This window comes from Dermacentor silvarum, chromosome 1 (genome assembly GCF_013339745.2).
Source record: "Dermacentor silvarum isolate Dsil-2018 chromosome 1, BIME_Dsil_1.4, whole genome shotgun sequence".
NCBI lineage: Eukaryota > Metazoa > Arthropoda > Arachnida > Ixodida > Ixodidae > Dermacentor > Dermacentor silvarum.
The window spans coordinates 22557881-22576212 of record NC_051154.1 but is presented as its reverse complement, the minus strand read 5'-3'; the positions used below and the strand labels follow the sequence as shown (position 1 = coordinate 22576212).

At 47.1% G+C, this 18332-nt stretch overlaps 1 protein-coding gene and 1 pseudogene across 4 annotated transcripts in view; both read left to right on the top strand.

The window, feature by feature from the left end:
• Positions 1-18332, top strand: part of LOC119458095 (U-scoloptoxin(11)-Sm5a-like) — a 180516-nt gene that overhangs the window by 139283 nt on the left and 22901 nt on the right. For 2 of the 4 annotated variants that reach the window (XM_037719920.2, XM_037719912.2), the window contains exons 4-6: positions 13950-14114; positions 15450-15668; positions 18053-18317. In XM_037719920.2, the coding sequence (XP_037575848.1) occupies positions 13950-14114; positions 15450-15668; positions 18053-18253 (585 nt within the window). In that variant the 3' untranslated portion in view covers positions 18254-18317. Of the gene's footprint in view, positions 1-13949; positions 14115-15449; positions 15669-18052; positions 18318-18332 lie in introns of those variants that run through there. The other 2 variants (XM_049665551.1, XM_049665548.1) reach the window with 2 other exon arrangements.
• Positions 13430-13609, top strand: LOC119437807 (U2 spliceosomal RNA; annotated as a pseudogene).

The following is an 18332-nucleotide window of genomic DNA, read 5'->3' as shown; positions in this document are numbered from 1 at the left end:
CGATTTTTCCCTTCTTCTGGAAGACAAAAAAGTTCCAGCCCTATAGTATTGCTTGATTTCCTGTTAAAGGCAATGCAGAAGATATCGCGTTAATTGCAACCTTAAACCGGGTGCTTCTTGTAACTTGAACCAAGCTTTTAAAAACGTACAGTGCTCAGTGATCAAAACGCGAGCTCGTGGCTGCCGGCGCTTTTTGCACAGACCGTAGGCGTTGGATTCACCGAGCGGATGCATCGTGGCGTTGAATAAAAGAGAGCTCTGTGACGCATTGTGCCTGCATTTGGTCCCACAGCAATCGTCCAGCGCTCGGTGACGCAAGGAAGCGGCGGCAGCCACACGCTCCGAGTATCGCTTTTTAATTCCTGATAACTGTGCATCTTGCGCAACTGAGACAAACGACAAACTGTTCAAAGTCTACTACATGCATAGTACGCGCAGCGCACAAAAAAAAAAAAAAATGGAGGACGCTTAAGCTTCGCCTATAAGAGTAGATTGCGATAGCGTTATCGGGACCCGTTCGCATCGCATCGTTCGCATACAGCAAGTAGGCTTCATTCACTGTAACACTGAACGTGATGAAGCCAGCTTACAAAGACCAAGCTTACACCGATCCCCTTAAAGTCGGCCTCACTTTTAAACAGAAATGCATTGCTGAAAAAATACAAGTGGTCTTATATTAAAATGTGAAGGCCCTAGCACCTTTTTTATTATTTTAATAATTGTTTGCTATTGCCCCGACGTGCGCGCGTGTCCAAAACGAATTATCAGGCGAAGTCCCAATTTGACCTGCCTAGGATGCGAGCGCCATCTGGATATCATTTTCGCAAGTACCCGAACGCGCAGCTGTAGGTCTGGTAGAAATGCTGGAAAAGGGGTTTGTGTTTGAGTTTCCTCGTAGCAGAATTAGGTTTTCTCGTACATTCAAATTACAATCCGACGCCGATTGGTAAACAATCCGACGACGAATCCGACGCCGAATGGTAAAGTGGTACTTTACCATTTTTCTGACAGATTTCACTGTGAGAAATTCAATTTTTGTTCACCAAAACCTTGCACCACGTGGAGGGCTTGCGCGGTCGGGGTGGTTGAGGTGGTTGGGGATGATTTTCTCCGCCACCCGCCGACATCGCACGCCGACGCCGGTTGCCGGCGCCGGATTTTCTGCGACACGGGGCCTAACGCTATCGCGTTAAAACGATGACAAGAAAGAGAGAGGGAGACACACATAGCATGTGCGGCTTATTCTATACCATGTGTCCCACGGAACTTGTGCCAAAATTTAAAAACATGCAAGTGCCATGTAGCCGGACAGAACCAAGGTAATGTTATTGCCGCTGCTTGGAGCAAGTGAGACAATTTCGCCTAATTACATAATTGGTTATTCTTATTAAAGAACTTCATTAAATACTCGAGAAAAATATCATGAGAAAAATGTGCACCATCCTGAAAATTTCCCGATCCAGATTTCTGTTGCTCAATACGTGCTACATAAAAGTTTTTTCGAAGCCTGAAAGAAAGCCTGCGAAATACAAAAAAGTGCTGTGCGACTATATTTTCGCGCGGCACTTTTCACTTGAGAGTGAAAAATTCCCGTATGAGTTACGAAAATGCAAGCAACTTAGTATTGCTCGCTGTGCTCTTCAGCAACTGGAAGTGTTTTTTGCTGTGAGCTTAGGTAATTATCACAATGCTTCTGACAGTGGTTAATCTAGACGCTTGTTTTACCGAAACGTAGTGCTTATAGGACAACTCACAGCAGCACAAGAAAATTGCTGTTTAAAATAGACACAAGCAAGACGACGGGTCTTGTTTTATTTCTCGCCGCGATATGGTCAGTTAAAAAAATGAACGTGCCAAACCCAAGATATGATTTAGAGGCGCGCCGTATATAGTGGGGGACTACGGATTAGTTTTTACCACCCGAGGTTCTTTAACGTGTACCCAATGCATGGGGCACGGTTTTTTTTTTTTCTCTTTTTTTTTTAGCATTTCGCCCCCATCGAAATGCGGCTTAGCAGCGCAACGCCTTAGCCATATACACCACCACGGAGGGTGCGGTAAAAATTAATCCTGAGTTCACCGCTATGGCGTGTGTCATAATAATGTCAAACGCCAGAATTTAATTCTTTAGTGTCTTGTTTTTGTTTTCAGCTACTTTTGTTTTTGTTCTTTTTTTGATACAACCCAACAAGTGCTGCTGCAGTACGCTGCGACGTGTATCAGGCGCGGGATATAGTGCATTTGCGAATCGAGTGCGCACAATCGAGAAAAAAAAAACGTAATCGTAACGTCGCAACGTCGACGTTGCCGCCGGGCTCGTGAGATGCGGTCGCTGCTCTGCGCGCGCTTCTCGTATGAAAGGTAAACACTGGCCACCGGTGCCGGCCGAATTAAAGGGGCGGCCGGGGCTGATTGCTTCCCGCTACAGTTTAGCGCAATCATCGATCGAGCGAGAAGATAAAGAAAAGCCACCGAATGAGGTGCAGGCGTTACAGGGACGACGTATGCAGTATGATGATTCTGAATGTGCAGAGCTCCCTCCGGCTCGACTAAGGTGCGCACGGATACGGAACACCTGAGCTTAATTTAGCTCCCGGTGCGCACGCACGCCGTGCGGCTGGCCGCGCGACAAGCGAAACTAATCCTGTGTCATTAGAAGTTTCAACAAGGAGAGAACGGCGTGAAAGTTAACGTCGGAGTGTGGCCGCGTATGGTTGGGTGCCAGTGCGCGTGACCCGCGGAGCGTGGCGACGCGTGCGACGGGCAGCTTGGACATTCGCGTCGGTGCTCAGTTCCCCGACCATGTTCGGCGTCCGCGGCAGCGCTTAGTTATATTTCGCTGCAACCTGGGATTGCGTCCCTGTCAGCAAACACTCCCGGCTCACTAAGTACAACGAATTACCCGCAGCGGAAATGCACTAACAGTTTGTCATTTCACGAATAAGCTTGAACTGTGGTGACACGGCCTCACAAAACGCTCACACTTCGCGCGTTCAAGTCGTCTCGCAGATAACGCTATTTGTGTGATGCATTGTGGCGTCAAAAAGAGACGGGGCGTAGAAAACAAACAAAGCAAGTGATTGGTGTTCTAATTGAAAAGATGTCAATTAGGGGATTGTAGCGAATCGTAAGAGACGTAAAATTGAAGTGTGGCCAGCCAGGTACATGTCGCCTTTTTACTTTTCTAGGCAAGTTCGCGAAATCTGACAAATACGATGGGAATGCGCACCCATGCGTACTAAAACCCCTCTATTCAGGAAAGTAGCGACACCCTCTTCCTCACGGCCGGGCGTTTTCCTCCTCAATTCTCCTCGGATTTCACTCTTCCACGGGCTGGCGGGCTGCGCACGGCACGGTTTTTAGGCCAGCAGCCGCCGGGTGCCTGTTGTGTGTTGGGCACGCGCTTGTTGTTTCACCAACAAGCGCGTGCCTTGTTGGTGAAACAAGGCACGCAGTGGCGCGCCGTCAGACCTCGTGAGCGCGATCGGGCCCGTAAGGCCGATCCCGTGTATCGGCAACGGCAGAGCTTCTGACCGTCTACCACAGCGATCACAAGTCAATACTGTGCAAGTGTAGAATCGTCCGTGAAAGTGTGAGTGTGTGCGTGTAATCAACGGCTACATGATCTAAAGTAAAGGCTATGCAACTTAACGAAATGTATCTTCAACGTTCAAAAAATACGATCCTAAACAAGCAATCAAATCACATATGCATTGCATCGGGTCGCTCAGCATTTCTTGGGTTCGTTGCGTGGTCGTTGGCTTTGGACTTTGATTCAGTTTTCATGGGAGAAAGCTTCGCGTTCAACCATCTTTCTTTAAGAAAGGGGCTTTGATTTTTTTCCTTCGGGCATCTGTTACACATGGACCGAGCGGCGGCGATAACAGCACGTACGATCTAGAGTTACTGTGTAGGCTCCCTTTAGCCTATACAGTAACCAGTAACTCTAGTGTGATCGTAGGAAAGACGCACGAACAGATCCGGGCGATTATTGCATACCAAGATCAAGCGAATTCACTGCCCTGAACAGCGAGTCTGAGATGAACAGCTTGATTTATTACCGAGACTGTTTGATGACACTGCTATTCCGCGTGCGCGGGTGCGCATGTTTTCATATTTCACGGATTTTCTCTATTTGCCGGAAAAAAGTGATGACGCGATGTGTACCTTGCTGAAAACACCTCATTTTTACGTCTCTTATGATTATCTACAATCGCCTAATTGACATCTTGACAATTTGAACAAAAATTAAAGCATTAGATAATTATATTTAATTGAATATTTGGATGTCAGGGACTAAAAGTTACTGGCGGTTTCTTGGTCACAGTTACAGCACTAATGCACTTGCTCTTATTCACATAGATTGATCCGTGCTTTCTTTTCTTTTTTTATTTTTTATTTTTTTTTAGCTCGGTGCATGATAGCTGGGGACTCCTAATAGAATGGTTGAATGATCGGTTGCGGCCTGCACGAGTGTTCGCAGCATTTCCCTGGTTTTGGATTCTAAATGTGTTTGTCCGAGCATGTGGCATGACTACATGTGGTCTAATTGCGCTTCGGCCTGTACTTTTTTCTCAAAAGATGGCGCCCAAGTCGGCCAATTGCCCACTGTAGGCTAACCATACGTCACATCCCGCTCTCGCGCTGCCATTGGTCAGATACGCAATTCCCACAATTTCTTGCAAGCCCTAATTTTGTCATTCCCGTGGAACGGCCGGAAATAGAAGTGAAATAATTTGGTTCGATGGCCGGAACGCGTAGCGGAAGAACTCGTCGACGGCGTATTGACGCATCTCTCGGATTTCATTTCTATTTACATGGCTACGCGCAACTATCTCACCAAAGTGCTCCTGGAGGTGGAGAGGAGGAGCTTGTGCCGGAGAAGGTACGGAGGAGCACGCTACGGAGGGGGGGAGGATATGTAGTGGCGCGCTGGGTTCACCTCCTGTGGCAGTTAATACGGGCTCTGTGTGCGCTATCGATGTACCGGGTACGTCTGGCGATCAGGAGGCCGAGCGCCGAGCGAGACAGACGGAGCAGCAACGCAAGCGGTGGCAGGCCGAGCGCGAGTCGACCGACCCCGAAGTCGTCGGCAAGCGCAGAGCACGAGCTGAGCAAGACCGGCAAAAGGCGCGGGCTAGGCGTGCTCAGGATAATCCCGAAGAATGTGCTAGGCGGCTTGCGACAACGCGGGTGTGTCAGGCAAGACGACATAGCTTAAAAACTCCCGAACAGCACCCATACGCTTGCGCGTGAACCGCATTGACGAAGTAAAACGTCACTATAGTTCTTTTTCTCCTCCAGTACACTGCGTGCGTCATCGCGCGAATCTTGAATCTTGAAGGTCCGTACGCCACGTGGTGTACGTACGCAACGTGGTGAACTAAAAGCGACGTCTGGAATTGCTGGGGTTGACAGCGTCGGGGAGGTCGGCACACGTCACGTTGAGGTGTACGCCACGAGTTCTGTGAACTGAAATGCTTCATCAGTGTTCAAGTTCCCAGCAACGTGTTTGGTTGGGTTAGTTGTCTATTATTACCTGCATATACTGATCATGTCATTCGCTCCACTATCCTCGTTTCTCGCACTGTTCGCAGTATGGCTACTTGTGCTGCCAGAAATCTGTGGAGAGAAATAAACAAAGGTACGCAGTGAGTATACTCTGAAAAGTAATAAAAGGATGTAAAGCAGATGGCTGGCGTAACGAAAGTATGCTCGGCGAGCGGAAACGCTGACCGCTCTTCTTTCCTTCGTGCATCGTTGTAGTATATAGCTTACCCCACAGTGAGCAGCTTTCCCGACTTTTCTCTTTCCCGTCATTCTGCCTTGTTTCCGTTCCATCATTCACCAGGGCTTCCTGGGCGAGAATGCCTCATATCGATCAGGAGGATAAAGAGGAAGCGCTCTTTCACGTTCTGAAAGCAGCACTTGAGCTCCGGGGAAAAAAAAAAGAAAAAAAAAAAGAAAAAAAAACTTTCCAGATGGGCCTCGGGTGCCTTGGCCTCCGTCTCTCACACGTACCTTTTAAGTAAAACGCAAGTTCAATTCAGAGCGTTTTTCTAGTTCATCTCTTTGGGACGCTGTTTTTACACGATGGATACAATAACTGGTCAACTGTACGTTGGTGTGTACTAATTCGATGGGTTGAGCGAAGGCGCTCCAAACACTCATGAATTATGACACACGTGGCCTTGCAGCAAAGGGTGCAGCAGAAATTGGTACAAAAGGAACTGTACTCTTCGTGAAATGTACCAGTTCATAAACCGTGTGTCCCAGTTAACGCTAGCCAAGGTGTTTAACGGGGGAAAAAAGGATTAAAGAAACACGGTGCAGGATACAATTATAAGAGCTACAGTATTCGGTCGTCAGACCTCGTGACGACCGAACACCCTAGGTGTTAAAATCGTATCTTGCACTGTTTTTTTAACCGTATTTTTTTTTTTTTTAGTACAACAGCTTGGCTAACGCTATAGGTGGGACACCCGTTATACTTGTGCACTATACAAAAGTACGCTACTGTACAGTGGCATGGTTATTTAAATTAAATTATTTAAATTATGAAGTTTTATGGGCCGAAAGCACGATCTGATTATGAGGCATGCTGTAGTGGAGGACTCCACATAATTTTGACCACCTGGGGTTCCTTAGATAGACGAGCGTTATGGGATTTCGCACCGTCGGAATGCCACCGCCCCAGCTGGGAATCGAACCCGCGAGCTCGGGCTCAGCAGCGCACCACCATAGCCACTAAGCCACCACGGAGGGTGACGTGGTCACAAAAAGCTTGGAACCGCTGCTTCTAAAGACAATTAAAACTCATCGACAATGTATTGTATAACTAATAATGTAAGCTAACAACGCGACTATCGGTTGCACTTGACGCCATTGCATATATTTTTCCGACAATTTATAGATGCTTACTGTAAGGCAGAAACGGCGGAGCAATCTTCCCTCACGAGGTAATGAAATTCGCGGTTTATTTCCGCTACGATTCCAGTTAGTTACTCTCCTCTGTCGAGAAGTTGCTCTAAGACTTCGATGACTGCTGCCACAATAGGTAAGGAAACCAGTCATAGCACATCTCCGTTGTCATTGTCGTATTTTTAATACATGTATATTTACGCATTTATATAGCGACGGATTTTATGATTCATTACAGCCGTGTTACATCCACACTTCTTGTACCACTGTCAACTCATTATTACAATGTGTCCGGCACTCTTTGGCTGCAACTGGCCCTTGCGCCAAGAAAAGCCATTAATCACTAATCAACAGGTAAGGAAACCAGGAGAAAATCCAGAGCAAATAACAGCACAGTTACTCGTACTTCCCTTTACGCAGAAAAGGAGCAAAAAATCCTGGCTATGTGCAGTTATTTCCAAGTTTCTTACATGACTCAGCTAGATTATCCTGTTAGCTAATTTTGAAAATGTAAGCTTTCTTAACGTGCATATAAGTTAACGAGCATTTTTGCATTCCACCCCACTGTGGGCTGCCACAGCCGGGATGTGATACTGCAGCAGAATGCTATACAAAGCCATTGAGCTGATTGAGCCCCCACCGCTCACGGCTTGTGTCCGGTTCCGCCTCGCTGTGCGCATCGTCTTGTTCGCCCGTCTGGCGCTGCACTTCTGAATGACAGCGCACTGAACGTAAAGTTTATAGCTTTTACGTTTGCTGAACTTCACTGAAAGGAGGCACTCGGGCGGAGCAATTACCGGCAAGTCTCGCGAGGCAAGATCCGCCTGCTGCCTACATCCTGCTCCTCAGAGGTGGAGCAGGAGGGATGGAAATAGAGAGAATTTGGCCCCTATTTAGCTTTTTTGTTTACGGTACTGCAGGTGTAATGGTTAGGTGGTCACACACAGAACCCCGGTGGCACACAGACTACCTTTACTAAAGCGAAGCTTTCCTTGCATACCCTCCCGGATGTATACAGAAAAGTGATGCGAACAAAGCATCACAACAAATAAACGTTTCTTTCTTTCTGCGAGGATTGATGCGACCGCTCTCTGCTGTTGGGATGGTCCGTCTCGCCGGATGAATATATATATATATATATATATATATATATATATATATATATATATATATATATATACAGGGTGTTTCAACGAACACTTTCAAAATTTATTTAAGGTTGCCTGTGGCAGATAGCCTAATTCTAGTTAATGAGCTGGCCTACTCGAAGAGGCGGACCTTACTCGCACAAAAAATTGAAATGCATAATTGACTAATTAACCAAAATTTACTCATTCAGTTGTTAACTAACTACCTGATGGCCCATATTGCAATTTACAAATTGTATCCGTGGAGTTTGCAAGGCGGGTCCACTTAGAATTACTTCTCAGGATGACACTAATTTCGAGATATTAATTCCCAAACTTTGCGGAGAAATGCATTGGCGTTCCAGTTAATTTTGTGCTTCAATGCAAAAAGCGACGTTTTGTTAAGAACCAAACTGGAAGTTGTACCACTGGGTCTGTGCCCATTCTCGGCCAATCCTACAGAATGGGAGTGTGCCACTGTAATACAAGAGGCACAGAATCCTTGAATGTAGCTAGATATGTGTCGTACTTCTTCGGGCGCCCACCTGTCATCGCCATTCTTCCCTCGACCTTCGTCCTCCTGACAGCGCTGTGTAGACGTCTCGCACCGTGAATCCGCCTGATTTGTTGTTTGCAATTCGGCATAGCTTGTGAGCGTTGTAGCGCACAAACATAACAACGGCATGAGATCACACGTTGCATAGGATGAAAGTACACAAGATTGCGCGCACCACCGCTAGCTGTGTAGGATTTATAATACACACCGCTTGACTAAAGCTTCGCTTCACATAAGCAGTTTCCCACATGTGCGCTGTATCTGCACATTTTTTCCTCTCTCTATTTTTTCCTTTTACTATCTTCTTTTGTTCTTTCTTTCTTCGGAAACTCACCTCTACGAAATGACAATGTAGCGCAAGGGCACAACCGGGCACAACCACAAAGAGACACAGAACACGCCACAGATGCTATTAACAAATGTATTGAAAGGCAGTGAGCTACCCTATATATATATACCGGTTGATCATTTTCACGTTTTCCGGAATTTTTAAAACATCGCCTGTGGCACATATCGATGCAAGCCCGAGGGTGACGTAGAAGCAGTCGCGTCACTCATGGATGGGCTTTAATTCGTTTGAGCCGAGTACTGCCCTTCTGCAATGGCTCGTTTGAGCATAGGTCTGCCCACCAAGTTGTGCTTCCGCGTTCGAGCGTGACCGTGCAGATAAGCAGAGCATGCGCCGCTGGACTTTTGCAGATCTCCAGCACCTTGCCTCACGACGAACGAGCGAAGGTGTCTGTGAATCACATTTTTCCCATTTACTTAATCTTAAGCTGTGGGCAGTGGCGTAGCCAGAAATTTTTTTCGGGGGGGGGGGGGGGGGGGGGGGGCTCAGGTTGCAACGTGGCCTCCTCCTTATAAACGTTGTCGAGGCATCAAATACATGAATAATAACTGCATTGCCATTGCCAATGCCATTGTATATTAGGTGCTGAAAACGAATTATTTAACGCTACGCACAGTCAAGACAAGTAAATTATGTGTTTGTTTCATAAAAGAATAGCTTCGTATGTCCCAAAAATTGTGGCAGTAATAGCTGATATCAATGCTTCCACGGTTTTTTTTTTTTTTTGGTCTATCTAATAAGTAAAGAAAATATCACGCGAACTTTAGAACTATATCAGGTCGAAACCAGCAAAGCAGTGCATGCAGCTGGTATGAAAAGCGTAAAGGCCATAAAATGAACAAGTTGACAAATATTTTGATGAATCTTTGTCATTTAACAACCTTGTTTACATTTTTGTACATATGCAACGGCCAGGGAAAAACCTCAATGACGCTGTCCTTCGTTGCAATGGATTGCGCAGGAGCAGATGTTACCGGTCGTATATTGTAATTGTACCGAAATTATAGTTGCAACAACGAGTACATATAAAAAGCAGAAGTTCCGCAAAATATACATTAGAAAAGCGAAGATAGAATGGAATATACAAATGCCAAGATAAACGGCAAGGAAGTGTCGCGTGAAACCAAGTTCACTGCTTGTATACACAAAACCTCGCAACAAGATATTTAAATATACGTATAAGTCTGCAATAAATCTACGTATCTAAGGAAACGTCATTGTATATAATGCGTCAAACAAGACAAATAAACATGTTGCGCAGTCACAGATAGTAAACTTCACGCATACGAGTATAAAGACAGACGATCCAGACAAGAAGAAAACTATGATCTCAGAAATTGTGATATGCATTTGGGCCATGCTGCGATCGCGACAGCACCATGTGGCTAGGGCTAGAATAAGAGGAAAAGAATGCAGAAATCAATACGAAAATGCGTATTTTAACTGCCTGCACAACGGCAACAATTATTCTGCACCCAAAGTCAAAGAAGGCTATTGCTTCGTTTCAAAAAAGAAGTAAATACATGTAGCTAAAAAGGAAAGAAAAGGACAAACGAAAGCCACAGATGATGCGGCAAGTTGATTTACCTAACATCCGAGTGCGTTTTTGGGAAACGCCCCGTGTGCCGGGCTTTCAATGAGCAAGGTTTGTCAAAATTGGTTATTGATGTCCCCGTAATTTTTGTATTCCCAAGATAATTTTGATCATCATGCTAAGTGTTACAATAAACGGTGAAAATTTCTGTGGTTTTAAAAGCTAATGAACAGTCATACGTTTTCATAATTACGAGCTTATATAGGAACGTGAAGGAACAGATATTTTTACAGGCATTGATTTTTGCTGCTTTGCTATCTAAACGATAAACTTCACTCGGCGGGGAGGTTTAGCGAAGCGTTCAGTAACTTCGTACACGTTGATGGCGACGTCTCTGTGGGCGTATAGAAGCGCCAGCATAACCATGCGTTCCTCATTGTAAAGCGCAAGTGGTTTTTTTAGTAATCTCATGTTTTAAAATCTCTCTGCGCTGGCAGTGGCACTGGAAGGGCGACTAGAATATGCATCAGTTTGTAGTCTAGAGCACTGCACGGGCCGACTTTTTCAGTCCCGGACCCGGCCCGGGCCCCTTTTTACGTTGGGCTGCCCGCACGAGCCCGAACAGAACTTTTATGGTGAGACCCGGGCCCTGCCCGGGTCCGGCCCGGGCCCGGAAATAATCTACGTTACCCGCCCGGCCCGCCCGCCACCCCTTTACCTTAGGCCCGAGGCCCTGCCCGAGCCCGGCCCGAGACCGAAAAATACATGTTTTTCAGAGTTGAAACGCCCAAGAATAACTCGCTGCACGTTACATGCACACCACCAGAAAGCCCGAGCCCGGCCCGGGCCCGGGTCAAAAAGCACACGCCGTGCCCGAGCCCGGCCCGAGCCCATGAAAAAACTGCTCTACCCGGCCCGGCCCGGGCTTTTGGGTAAGCCCGAGCCCGAGCCCGTGCAGTGCTCTAGTTTGTACACATATACATATAAACTGTAGTATCCATGCGAGAGGGCATCTATTCCTGTGCTAAAACCTAAAAACACTTCAGTATCGTTTCCTCAGCGCCACGCTCGACATGGTAGACAGCCGTCCTCTTACGGAAGCCACAATTCTTGGTCCCTGTTCCCAGCCGACGTCGGAACGAACTGCTTTAAAAACGCTATTACGCTTTTTAAAAGAAACAGGACTTCGTGAAAAACTATAGAATGTGCGGACTGATACGTTTCTTTTAGTTTTTTTTTATCTTCTTTTGTTTTCTAATCTTTTCTGCCCTTCCCCCATCCCCCTGTGCACAGTAGGCGATCGGACACTTAACCTGGTTAACCTCTCTGCCTTTCACCTCTTATTTTCCTTCCTTCCTTCCTTCCTTCGATATCGTTGACATCCTTGTTTACGTACCTTGCACAAACAGTAAACTGTTCGATTCCAGCAATATCCGTCGTTTCGTCAGCAAGTACGGAGAAGCAGCCTGCAGCGTTCACTTTTGCATCTAGGCTTTCTTTGATAATTTCACCACAAATTTCTATAATTTTGTTTTGTACGTCTGGTTTAAATACGAGGCATTACTGGGGCAACTTTCCAAATGGTTCTTCAGATGTGTATCTCCACAATCAGCTCGCATGCGAAGAAACGCTCTGGAAATACCTGTATTTTCAGCGGGGGCTTTGCTTAAATCCATAGGACCAGTGTCCCTATCGCCACGGAGAGCAAGACCTTGCCGCCCGCAAAAAACAACTGTCTCAAATTAAATAGGCCGTTGAGTTTCTTCTGTTTTCTCTTATTTTACTTTGCCTGCCCTGGTCCAGCTTATCGATCACATTGGGCGCGCTTGCTGAAAATGTTTGGAGAAAATTATCAGATGCCAGCTGACAGTCACGGCGATATTTAATATTTTCGTGTGTGTGGAAGATTGCGAGCGCGTGCTTCCATTTCTGGAACGACTTGGACACGCGCGTTCGAGTGCGTGCACGTTGGCCTAAGTTTCTAAAAACATTAAGAGCACTTTTCGCGTCAAAAGTGTATGAGAACTTTATACCCATCAAGTTTCGGAATTGAAATCCATGCGCTCCGTAGATTACGGTGCCGCTGCGAGATGCCTCGACGCGCCCGCTCGCTATCGAAAATCCCTTGAAAATTTGTGCTCGGCTGGGGCTCCTTACGTTATGTGACTCCAGGTGCAAGGGCGTTGTCACGAAATCCAGCCCGATTTCGCAATTTTCGCGCCGAAATGTCTTATCGAGTGTCAAAAAGACATTGTAGACAAAATCCACAATGATTCCCGGCGCCGGTGGTTGTTTTGGTCGGCGGTGCATGACAGCACGAAAAAATTTCTAGGGGGGGGGGGGGGGGGGGGGGGGGCTGGAGCCCCATTAGCCTCCCCCCCCCCCCCCCCCCCCCCCCTGGCTACGCGCCTGGCTGTGGGTTCTGGCGCTGTTGTCACTGCGGAGAGCTTCGGCGAAAGCGCATCTTTTGAACCGAAATGTATGGTTAACCGATAGTGAGATGCCATAAAAAAAAAATCAGTGCCATTCCACTCTGTGAATGTGGATGACCAGCGAAGCTGTGTATGCGGGGATTGACCGTTGCTCCGGTGAAACGGTCCAAGTTTGCAGGATCGGGGCCACAAGGACGGTTCGCATTTCTTTCCGCCTCGCGGTCCTGGCGGGCAGCACGCTTACGCTCGACGTCCGCGACCCCCTCATCGTCGGTGGTCTCCTTCCTACGCCGCCGCGCCCATTTCCTTTACTGTTCACGCCGTCTTTTCTGGATAGGCACGCTGTTCTTCAGACCGTACAACATGTTGCCTACCCATTTCACAGTCAGAGGAGAACTGAGGAAAGGAGCCTACGTAGAGCATAACGTCAGGAGACAGAAGACACTCAGATTGGTAGGCACTAGTTTGAATACGTGGGATGGCGTACACGTGTATGGTGCGAACGTAGACATGGCCGACGCGGGTCAAAGTGTAGTATCGGTTCTAATCAGCTTAATATCTGATACGGGTTATATCTCAACCCAATATATTAAACTTAATTTTGCAAGTTAGAGGAGTGCTTGAAGCCTGCTTCACCTCCGCCGCGGGTCGGCCCGGTGCTGCACTATCTTCGGGATCGGCCCCCGGTTTTTGGTCTATGCACATCGATGCGCTGGAAACTAGCCATATATGCAGCTTCGCTGTAAAAACGGGGGCAGACGAATACTCTATGCAGTATCAGAACCGTCAGTGGAGTCAGCTGCGTGGTTCAGGTATACCGTTGCACCGAGGCAACATAATTTTGTCAACACGGATGGCTCAGCTGTTAACGCGGTGGACCACACGAATGTCTCGTTGCGAAGTGACGTCTCACCATGTAAAGCCGCCAATTACTTCACACTGCAGTTGCAGCGTTTCACTTCTGGCCCATGACTGACACACACGCACAGGCACGTGCGTACTGGCAACTGATTCGCCAATTGTGGCGCAGGGGCTTCCGGAGTGCATGGAAGACAGCGCTTGCGCCTATGTGCAACTCAACCTCGCCGGCATCAACTCCGAGCAGCTCTGCCGCTGCCCTGACGGCCTCAGCTGCCCCCTCGACTGGGACCCGCTGGACGGACGCACTGTGTCACACGGCAACGACCAATACAAGGTGTGCACCTCATCCAAAAATCATGCATGCTTTCCCTCGTTAGTTTTTAACCCCAGTAGAAATATATACTGCTTTTAAACGTAACTCCGCGGACGTATCAGTGTCTTGAAGTGGCACACAAACTGTCTCTTCGTGGTGCTCTCACGCAGTCTTCTAGCGAGAATTGTGTAACGCGCGCAAGCAACAACCAACGTTTTTCAAGAAAGTAAAAAAAAATCTATAAAAATGGCATTGCTATGCGTGTAACGAGTCGTACAACTTCAGTAGCTGTCCTGTCGACCACCAACAATCCCAAGCTGGCAAGCAGCAATAATGCCGGCTGCTATTCAACATAACAACAATACCAACGCCGTAGCCAGTGCATCTCCTAACTGCCCTTTTTCAGCTTCCGTGTAAAAATATAAGTGTTCACCATGCCGTGCGCACTTCGTGGGCGGAAGCTTCCAGCGAAGGAATATATTGTGAAGAATCGGAGCCTACCGTGCGAGGCCATGCGTGAGAGAGTGCACGCGTGGGTTCACTTACGAAATCTATAGAAACCTTGATCCAGATATATATATATATATATATATATATATATATATATATATATATATATTAGACTGTCAGAAAATAGCACGAATCTATGGGCGACGTTTCTCGTGCAAACAATCTCTAAGGCCACGCGCACTCTCGCGAATGGTGCGTAAAATAGCACACCGTGTACTCGCAGCCTCCTATATCTATATGCTGTACCGCTCAAATGGCTCATGCGCTTGTCGCGAGTCTACAGCGCGAAGGTTAAACGAGGGCGTATACACGACAAGGACGAGCGCCTCGTCCTTCTCGTGCCTACGGTCTCGGTTTACCTTTCGTGCTTTACTTACCCTCGCGATAATGGATCACCAACTAGTCCAAAAGTGTCACGTGCTTGCTTTCGAAACAAGGCAGGTGTCGTTTAGCTTTCCCTTTGCTTCCTCGTTATGCGCTCTTAGTTTTGATGGCGCGTGTAATGAGCTAAAAATTAATCATACGAAACATCGGTCGTGACAACAAATCTTGCATAACGTAATCGCCTGTCATTTTCTTTTTAAAAATTCTACGAGGTGACGACTGATTTCGCTTCTATGCTACGCCATTTTGACCATTACTAACTTTTTACTACCGACTTGTCATCACAATGTTTAGTTATGGACGAATATATTGGCCACGGCACATTCGCGGAAAAGCACCAGGCTGCGTTCCACCCCGCCTATAGTTACAACTACGTGTATAACGTGGATCTGTTTGTGCCCGTATCGGTGTTTTTCATCACGGAGGCTCTATAGCCGCTCACCCTGTTGACCCGTTGCGCAGTACTGCGGGCGTGCGCCACGTCTGGCGCGCTGCCTGCGTGACCAGGTTGTGTACAGCACGGCGGTGAAGCTGTCGCTGCTGACGGGCATCAAGCTGGAGAACACGGCGCGCCTGCACTGCTCATGCCCGCCCACGCACATCTTCTACCGCAACCAGACGAGCCACCAGCAGTACGACAACGGCGTCACTGCCATCGATGTCAGCACGCTCTGCAAACGCGTGCGTATCTCTTTATCTTTCTCTCGGTTCCTCGACTTGGAAAAGCGATCGGGGAGAATGGAAGAATCTGTGGCGGGCACAAACCAGCACAGACAGCTGAGTGGGTACTCTAAGAGCGTGAGAGGTTCACTTGAAGGATGAGCCGGTGGAAGATCGAATTTGTAAATTAGTGGCTTGGGTGAACGAAAAAAAAAAAAAACACGTTTCTGAAAGTGGCGCAGTGAGTAGCAAATTGTTTATTGCGAATTGATCAGTCATCTATTGTGGCGAACCATATAGAACGAATGAGTGTGTCATTGGCACAGAACTACTGGGCGGCGAGCTAAGTCCCTGATATAATGACTCGAGCCTGTGGTTCCTTCCCTGTTCTATATCGCGTGGTTTCCTTCGCCCAAGGAAAGGGACATTGCTGTTCGCTAAACGTATGAAACCTGCAAAAATATTAGCCGCGTGCTCGATAGGGAGGTATGAGGAGAATTCTTGGCATTTATTTCTCTTCACACCTCTCTTGGGACATGCACGTCAATTATCTCTGTAAAAAGCTTTCTTCCGTGACAGGGGTTGTGTCACGATGCCGTAGTATACTTCCTGTAAGAGCGAAAGTGCAGATTTACAATGCATTATTTAGCTCACACTTATATTATTGCGCTTTAATATGGTGTACAACCACCAAAACTAACATACATAAAGTTCCTATGTTGCAGAAGAAGATAATTCGCTATGTTGGAAATATAGATTACTATTCAAGCACCAGAGAAGCGTTCCCTAAATATAATGTTATTCGAATTGATAACCTATACACTTATCGTTTATTACATAGTGCACGATATTCGTCAGAATTAGCATGGAGCTACATAAAACAATTAGCCTCCTTAGAGCGACGCCGCATTAATGCGAACACAAGAAATCCTGAGATATGGTCCATACCATACTTCAGAACACTCTATAAGCATCAGTCGTTAACACATAACTTACCATTCGCTTTGAACAAATACAAAAATATCGATAATTTCAGTAAGAAAGAACTCCGCTCATACTTTGTACGCTTGTAATGTATCTGATGTAATTATTATTCTGCATGTGTGTATGGTTCTGAGTATATAATGTACAACCTGTTTCGTTTTTTGTTTTGTTTTTTAGCAAATGTGAAACTTGTAAAATTCAGTCTCATGCTATGTTGTATAGCTAGTGTTGCATTGTTTTGTATAGCTAGCATTGCTATTATAATGTTGTTTAAAAATGCATTCTGTTAAGCTTTTTCAAATTGTGTTAACTAGCCGTGACGGAAATATCATTTGTTTTTCCGTTCATAGCTATTTCGTCCGTGAGGAATTCCAGCGACAGCTCGAATTATCTGAATTATGTACATGTGCGCATACTGTTTGCTGTGCTATTGCCTTGCCTGGTCTTTTGGGTCACGTCAAGATACGTATGTAGCTTTTAGCCCAGAATGACCGTCCAGCGTGAAAACTGGAGAAAAAATTGATTTGATTTGATTTGATTTGCACAAAAAAAGCTGTGAGCATGCAATCTGGTCTGTAAAAAGATGAGAATGAACGACAGAAAGAGAAAGTTAGTGTGCATGAAACTGGATGAACCAGTTCTATATATGGCCAATAATCCAAGAAGTGATTCTATGGGTAGTCGACGAGTAAATATGCCAGAGATAGGAGCAGCAGCCAAGTTGTCAGCATAAAACTTTCGTAGGGCTCTCCATTAGAACTGGGGTGGAAGAGTAAAAGAGGCCGCCTTCGAATATATATCCTTCAGCAAGGGCTCGATTGTCGCCTTTTACTTAGGAGCCCGATGGTCGCCGCTTGTCGCTTATGTTAGGAAGTTACGCATGCGGCGTCCTTTCTTTCCACTGTCCACATGTGATAATCCCATACTAGCGAGCCGGTGACGACGAGCGCGCACGCGCGCGTTTGTGTGTGTGTGCGTGCGTGTGTGTGTGTGTGTGTGTGTGTGTGTGTGTGTGTGTGTGTGTGTGCGTGTGCGTGTGCGTGTGCGTGTGCGTGTGTGCGTGTGCGTGTGCGTGTGCGTGTGCGTGTGTGCGTGTGCGTGTGCGTGTGTGCGTGTGCGTGTGCGTGTGCGTGTGCGTGTGTGTGTGCGTGTGTGTGTGTGTGTGTGTGTGTGTGTGTTGATAGCTGCACTTCGCGATGAACTGAATTGTCTTCTGATTCGGTGTACCATCGCGTAGTTCTATGTGTTACCGACGGGTGGTAACAACTATGAACTTTGCATGTCATATTTGGTCACATTGTTTATACCCTTATATATATATATTGAACATAATCATTCGCACTGTATATGCGGGTGAGCTAAGCTGAGCACCCGCCTAAGGGTCGTCGGTTTAATGCGCGACTCTCTCTGCTGTGGCGCAGCCTCCGACCTGCGAGCCCGTGGAAGAGGACGCCTGCATGGCCATCTCGGAGTCCTTCGTCACCGGGACGGTTTTCGTGAAGCGCGACTGCGCCTGCCCAGCAGGAATGCGCTGCCCGACCGACTTGGACCTGGCCGCAGACCGCGTCGAGCTAGCCAAGGGCACCTACTACCTCATGAACTGCCTCCCCGAGCGCGCCTGAACGGCGCGCCGCCAATGCAGCCGCCAATAAAAGCTCGCGCGGCGCTCATCCGCCCTCCACCCTGCCCGCAAAGTGTTCA